The following is a 6,999-nucleotide window of genomic DNA, read 5'->3' as shown; positions in this document are numbered from 1 at the left end:
GATACTTGATATAATTTTGATTTTCTTAAATTTATTGAGACTTGTTTTGTGGCCTATCATATGGTCTATCTTGGAGAATGTTCCATGTACTGAAGAAAAGAATGTATATTCTGCAGTTGTTGGGTAGAATGTTCTGTAAATATTTGTTAAGTCCATTTGTTCTAGGGTATAGTTGAACTACATTATTCCTTTGTTGACTCTGTCTTGGTGAACTGTCTAGTGCTGTCAGTGGAGCACTGAAGTCCCCCACTATTGTTGTGTAGTTGTCTATCTCATTTCTTATGTCTAGTCATAATTGTTTTATAGATTTGGGAGCTCCTGTGTCAGGTTCCTTTATATTTAGGATTGTGATATTTTCCTCTTGGGTTGATCCTTTTATTATGATATAATGTCCCCTCTTTTTTTTTTTTTTTTTTTGGGGGGACAGAGTCTCACTCTGTCACCCAGGCTGGAGAGCAGTGGCATGATCTTGGCTCACTGCAAGCTCTACCTCCTGGGTTCATGCCATTCTCCTGCCTCAGCCTCCAAGTAGCTGGTACTACAGGCGCCCACCACCACACCCGGCTAATTTTTTGTATTTTTAGTAGAGACGGGGTTTCACCATGTTAGCCAGGATGGTCTTGATCTCCTGACCTTGGGATCCACCAGCCTTGGCCTCCCAAAGTGCTGGGATTACAGGCCTGAGCCACCGCGCCCAGCCCCCTCTTTGTCTTTTTAAACTGTTGTTGCTTTAAAGCCTGTTTTGTCTGATATAAGAATAGCTACTCCTGCTTGCTTTTGGTTTCCATTTGCATGGAGTATCTCTTTCCTCGCTTTACCTTGAGTTTATGTGAGTCCTTATGTGCTAGGTGAGTCTCTTGAAGACAGCAGATACTTGTTTGGTGGATTTTTATCCACCTTGATGTGGTGCTCTCCTGCTTCCCCTAGGGATGGGGCTACCTGAGAGCTGGACTGCAAAGATTGTTATTGCTCTTCTGGGTGTAACCATGCAGCGGGGCTACCAGGCTCTGGGCTGGTGCTGGGAAATGTTTGCAAGGAGTCCTGTGATGTGATCTGTCTTCAGGTCTCCCAGCCATGGATACCAGCACTTGCTCTGGTGGAGGCGGCAGGGGAGTGAAGTAGACTCTGTGAGAGTCTTTGGTTATAGATATATTTAGTGTACTGGCTTTCTCTAATACTGGTTATGCTAGCAGTGAGGTTGTAATATGGACAGACTTGGAAACCACTGGTTGGCCAGGATTTGGCAGGCAGTGGAATTAACTCCTGTTTTCTCCTTCCATGGAGCAAGATTGTTCTGTCATGAGTTGCTGTAATGTCCTGAGTTGGTTGGCGTCCAGCCAGGAGGTGGCACTTTCAAGAGAGCACCAGAGGTCTTTTCCTGTCTCACAGAATTTGCAGTGGCCTGCCGCTTCTTTTCATTAGGTTAATTACATCTGAGGGTTACAGACTGAATAAAAATTTAGAAATAGACAAACATATGAGTCCTCATTTTAACATTAATATATAAATTAAATATAAGTAGACAATAAAAAGTAGAAGAAAAGCCTATTTTTAGAAAAGACCAAATTAATAGCTCCTAACAGTGTTGGGGACATTTATTTGTTCATCAGTTGAGTCTGCATAGACAATCGTGGAATCATCACAGCTGTTTGAGCAAACCTGGATTGGAGGACAGGCTATGCAGTTAACTCTGGGTATGAATTTTGGCTAAATATGTGACAACTTCTAAGCAGATCCTATCAGAGGTCTTCATCACTCCAGACTTCAGTCTCAGGCATCACAGGAAAGAGGAAATCATTTTAGTCTTCCTTGTTGGTAGGTAGCAGAGTCATATTATGGTATTAATTTCTACTTTCCTGATGATTCATGAAGTTGAGCACTTTTACATATGTTTATTGGCCATTTGGATATTCACCTTTGTGAATAGTGATTCTTTTTCAGTTTTAACTTTAGTCAAAAAAATAGTTTCAAGAATAGTTCCCATACTGGAAAATTCTGTGCTTCACTTCCTATCTAGGTGATTATTTCCAAGTTTTGACATTTGGTAGTTCTAAGAAAAGCCTCAAAGCCAGGGGAGGTGAGAAAGAAGAACCAAGGGAATGGGCACAGCCAACACTGGGCATTCTCTGAGCTCTTAACGTTCCACAGTGGGGGCAGGAACTCAAGGACTTTCTCTGTGCATTTTGGGATTGTCAGTTTACTCTCCCCTCAGAAGTGAGGAGAGATGATTTATATTTCACATTTAGAGCTAGCAACGTACTCTGAACTCCTTTTCTTTCTCCCTTTGGAATTTAGACTCTAGATTGATTTCAGTGACTGTAGAGAGATGAAGATAAAAGGCATCTGTCCTCTTCAGCCCCTAATTGGGCAGGCAACACACAAGGAATTGGGTTTGCTGACAAGGCTAAGCATTTTGGGCGTCAAATACCTATTATGTGCCTAGGGTGTTAAAGTGATAAGAACATCTCTTAAGGTCTGCCAATGATTTTGAAACTTTAACAGCTCAGCTTTCCTGATGCCAGATGGGGGACAGGGAGTGGGAGAACTGGGTACAAGGATGTTGCTGGAGGAGAGATGGGGACACCCTGAGGGAGGGCTGTCAAATGTTGGCCTAGGCACAGTGATTGGGTGACTGGAGGTGAGCGATCAGCCTTCTGCGCCTGGAAAATAGGGCATGGCTGGGCTTCCCCTGTCCAGCCTCATTTTCTATGAGGATCAATATACTGTCTCCATATTTCACTGTTCTGGAGATTTTGTACAAGTGGACTTACACAATAAAAATAATAAATAATTGTTTTAAAAAGAGGATACAGAGGTGAGTGTTTGAACCACTAGTGCTCCCTGCAGATAGCCTTGGGATCTGGCCTCAAGTGAAGGAGAGCTGGATGTACTCTTGTGCACAGCTTCCAAAGCATGTGCCCCGAGCCCCACTTTAATTTTAATGGCTCCCCTTATTAACTCTACAGCTCAGGTAAATAAAAATTCCTGTAAAACATATTCTTGACTCTTGACTACATTCCCATGTAAAAAGTACTTCTCACTGCAGGTCATGATAAAAAATGTTTGAAAGCTGCAGGCCTCGGGTGGATCTGTAGAGGGCCTTTCTCTGTGGTACTATTCCTATCACAGTTCTTGTGTTAGTATTCACTACTCAACAGTTTTATTGTATCTTAGTACATTATAAGATGTTTATGAAATATCATTTATTCTATTACCAAAAAAAAGTATTAAGATGCAGGTTCAGGCTTCCAGCATATTCCTGTAGGATTGGGGAAACCAGGCCTGTACAAACCATATCAGATGCCATGTGACCACCATCATCATCTTCCTTCCAGCTGGTGCTAACTGATCAGCGCTGTTCCTCTCCCCACAAACCTCCAGCCTGTCCTGTTTTATTCCTCTTTTGCCTTTGCCTGTTCTCTCTGCCTAGGATACCTTCCCCACCCTCATGTGCCTTTAACACTCCTATTTACTCTTCAAAACCCCATCATATGTCTTCTCTTTGAAGCTTTCAAACAGCTCTTCTATGTAAGAAATTCCCAGTTTCTGTACCTGTATATTTAGGAATTATTGCATATATTACACTCTATTAAAATGATTCACCTATTTAAAATCCCAGATCATGAGCCTCCACCTCCCCATCCACCCCCACCCGCTTTCAGAGCTGCCTCTGGTGTTAGCTTAGTTATCCCTGTTTCCCCAGGGCTAATCATAGGGCTTGGACCAGAATAAGAGCTTACTAAAGGTGTCTGCAATAGACCTAGTTAAACTTGGTTTAACTGGTCCTATGTCCAGAGGTTCCATTATTTATGAATTTTAACTTACAAAATTTTCCAGAACTAGGTGCTGGAAGAAAATGCAACCCGCTGCTGACCATCAAGGAAAGTTATAGGGGAAGTTTCAGGGTCCACAGGCATTTCAGACAGCCTCTCAGAATCTAACCGGTTTGTAGAGGAAACCCCTCTGCAGATCCACCCAAGGCCAGCAGCTTTTAAACATTTTCCATCATGGCCTGCATGAGAAGTCCTTTTCACATTAAGACACACTAAACACCTACATCAGAGACAAGGCTTTCATGAAACGATATTTATCCCTTCTCTGGGTATTGCTCCCATTTTCTCTTTTTTCAAAAAAAAAATTACTGCTGGTCACCAACCATTGAATTGATTTTGTGACTCGTTAGTCTCACTGGTTGCATTCCACGGTCTGATGAACACCGCTCTACGCCTTCAGCTTATGTAACCAGAGAAATCTTCTCAGAGGAGAAGCCATTGGCCCTGAAGTTCAGCTCAGAGGAGCGGGCAGGAGGCGGTGTGCAGCGGGGGCTGGGATGAGAAGGTGCCAGGATGGCGCGGGGCACATTCTAACTGCTTCCCTCTCGTTACAGCCGAGCCCCTGCCACTGATGGACCTGTGCCGGAGATCCGTCCGCTCGGCCCTGGGCCGCCAGCGCCTGCGGGACATCAGCTCCCTGCCCCTGCCTCAGTCTCTCAAAAACTATCTGCAGTACCAGTGAGCCGGGCCTGACAGGCAGCACAGACACACAACGCAGGGCCTGGCCCGCCTGTCATTCACAGTCCCATGGCACATAGGGGAAAGGATCTACCCTTCCCCCGGCTCCCCAGGACACTCAGTTCTTTCAAAGACCAGGATGTGGTATCAACTTTGGAAACGAAAGGTCTGTTGCCAACAGTATCTACTGCCCTCGAGGCAGCCCTCCCAAGTCAGACACCTCCTTCGGAGCCACAGAGAGCCTGGAGTCTGCACCTGCTGGAAATCCTGCCACCAACCAGGACACAGCAGCCCCTGTATTGATCAGAGAGCCTGCTTCCTTATTCAAGAGAATGAATAAAACATTTAGGCAGGAGACTTTCTATTGTGTACCCTGTCGCAGACAGGGCCAGGGAGAAATTAGCCAGTGCAGGGAGAAAATTGCCTCTGAATAATGAATGATGAAAGCAGCCTGACGCTGTGCCCCTCCTGGCCCACACCCCTTGCCAGGGCAGCAGGATTGTCATGCCATTTTAGGACTTTCTGCCACTTTGAGGGACTGTTCCCAGGAGGCCCAACCGCAGACCTGGCAAGTGGACAGTGCAGTGTGGAGACACCTTCCGGCTTACCTCTTTGAACGTTGTTTACCTACCCCTTTCCACGTGCCCTGCTTCCCAGCCACTGACTCACAGTTCTCTGGATGCCCAGACACCTCTCCTCAGGGAAGAGGAGTCTGACTGGTTCGCCCCAGGGAAGAGCATATCCTTACGATTATTTTAAGTAGCATTTGCATTTTAAAAGAGGAATACGGAGAGGACAGTACTTAGTCCAAAGGTGCTAACGGGGGAACGGGGAAGCGGGGGCATGGTGACACCCAAGTCTGATGTGCCCTGGGTTGGGGGGCCTTCCTGGAGTGTCAGGGTCTCTGGGCATCGTCCATTCAGGGCGCAGCATGGCTGTCACAAAGCTTTATTTGAGGAAATTATTTTTTCACTTCAGGAGACTTGTACGAGTCTGTTTCCTGTTTCAAATGTGTGTGTGATGTGCTGTTTATTTATCAGCTGAGGTCTGTGGGGGCGGCCTTGTGACTGGAAGGGTGGATATGGGAGACACATTCTCCACCCACTCCGAGCCTGGTCCTCTCGCAGGAATGCTGCTGCTGCCTCCGCCGCCCCTGCTGCCGCCACCTCTTACATGTTTCAGACACTCTCTGCCGAGACTCATTTTTAACTGGAAATCATCACAGCAGTGGGATATCAGAGCCCCAGACAGCACTGCCTCTCCCTACCCCACCCCGACTGCCCCCATCTTAATGTGAATTTGACTGACGAATGAGGAGCGTTTCTAATAAAGTTTGTCATTCAGTCCTTCAGCTGCGTATTAAATGTTGTCTGGGGGGGGACCCGGAGAGCTTCCTCCATCAGCCTGCCTGGTCCGTCCGCAGACCCATAGAAGCCAGGCACGTGACTCCCTCTTTAGACATTTCTTGTTTCGTCTGACTTGTGGTCCCTGCTTGAGCCCAAACTGCAGCTATTTTGCAAAGGCCTGCCCTGGACAAGAGAATATGCCTGTGTCCTGGGTCCATGCAAAGCTGACCTTAATGGTGGAAAAACAACTCAGCCTCCTGTTGCCAGAGCCAAGGGGTAGCCCTGCAAAGGGGCTTAGGGTCAAGGAGGGCAAACCCAATGGAACACCAGTTTCCAAGTGGACTGGAGGTGGAGCTGGATGTGACTGTGATGAATGTATATTGTCATCAAGGAGCAGTGTAAATTGCTGAAGGTGAGTGTGAAGTAAGGCCAGGCTCTGGGCTGGTAGCAGTTCAGGAGTTAGAGTCAGTATAGGGTCTGGGTAAGGACTGGCATAGCATTCACTCAGCAGTACCAGCCAACAGCACGCACTATGCCAATTTCCAGGGACCCAGCGCCCAGGCTGATATGTCTCATCCCCAGAGACGTGTAGTACAGCATAATAAAGTGAGAAGGAGCTCATGAAGCAGGGTGGATGAGAGTAGAGTATGAAGGGAAGGCCTCCTGGAGGAAGAGGCACTCTCCAGACTTTTAAGGGCAGACAACATTCCTGAGGACCACCAAGAGACCAAACTTGCACCTGCCCCCAGGGGCAATGTTCCCAGCTCTGACCTCAGGGCTGGGCTCTGCATCAGGCAGCTTTCAGTCATGTTGTTTGCCAGAGGCAGCTTCCTGTGGCTGTGGCATTGAGACTTTGTGGCTTTGTGTGTAGGAAGCCTGTGTTTGAGTCCTAGCTTCATCGTTTTTGTGCTGTGACCTTGGGGAAGTCACTTCCTTCTGTGCACACTGTGCTGGCTGAGCCAGGTAGCCAGTAACTGGGGACTCTTCCTCTCCCAGCTCATGGAGTCCCCATCTCAGCACCAGCTTTCCAGCTTGGATGCATCTGCCTTATCTTGGCTTCCAAGCCTCACTTATGTGGTTTCCCTCACCCCAACAATGTCCTCCCCATCTTTACCCTCTCCAGGATCTGGCTTACACTGGCC

General features: G+C 47.0%; 1 protein-coding gene across 1 annotated transcript in view; it reads left to right on the top strand.

The window, feature by feature from the left end:
• SPSB4 (splA/ryanodine receptor domain and SOCS box containing 4) overlaps positions 1–5,862 on the top strand; it is an 88,545-nt gene extending 82,683 nt beyond the window's left edge. The window contains exon 3 of the mRNA XM_011958106.1: positions 4,388–5,862. Within this exon, the coding sequence (XP_011813496.1) occupies positions 4,388–4,515 (128 nt within the window). The 3' untranslated portion in view covers positions 4,516–5,862. The remainder of the gene's footprint in view (positions 1–4,387) is intronic.
• The last annotated feature ends 1,137 nt before the right edge of the window (positions 5,863–6,999 follow it).

The sequence above is a fragment of the Colobus angolensis genome, unplaced genomic scaffold (assembly GCF_000951035.1).
Source record: "Colobus angolensis palliatus isolate OR3802 unplaced genomic scaffold, Cang.pa_1.0 Scaffold46, whole genome shotgun sequence".
NCBI lineage: Eukaryota > Metazoa > Chordata > Mammalia > Primates > Cercopithecidae > Colobus > Colobus angolensis.
Note: the sequence above shows the minus strand (reverse complement) of the source record. Positions and strands in the feature narration are given on the sequence as shown.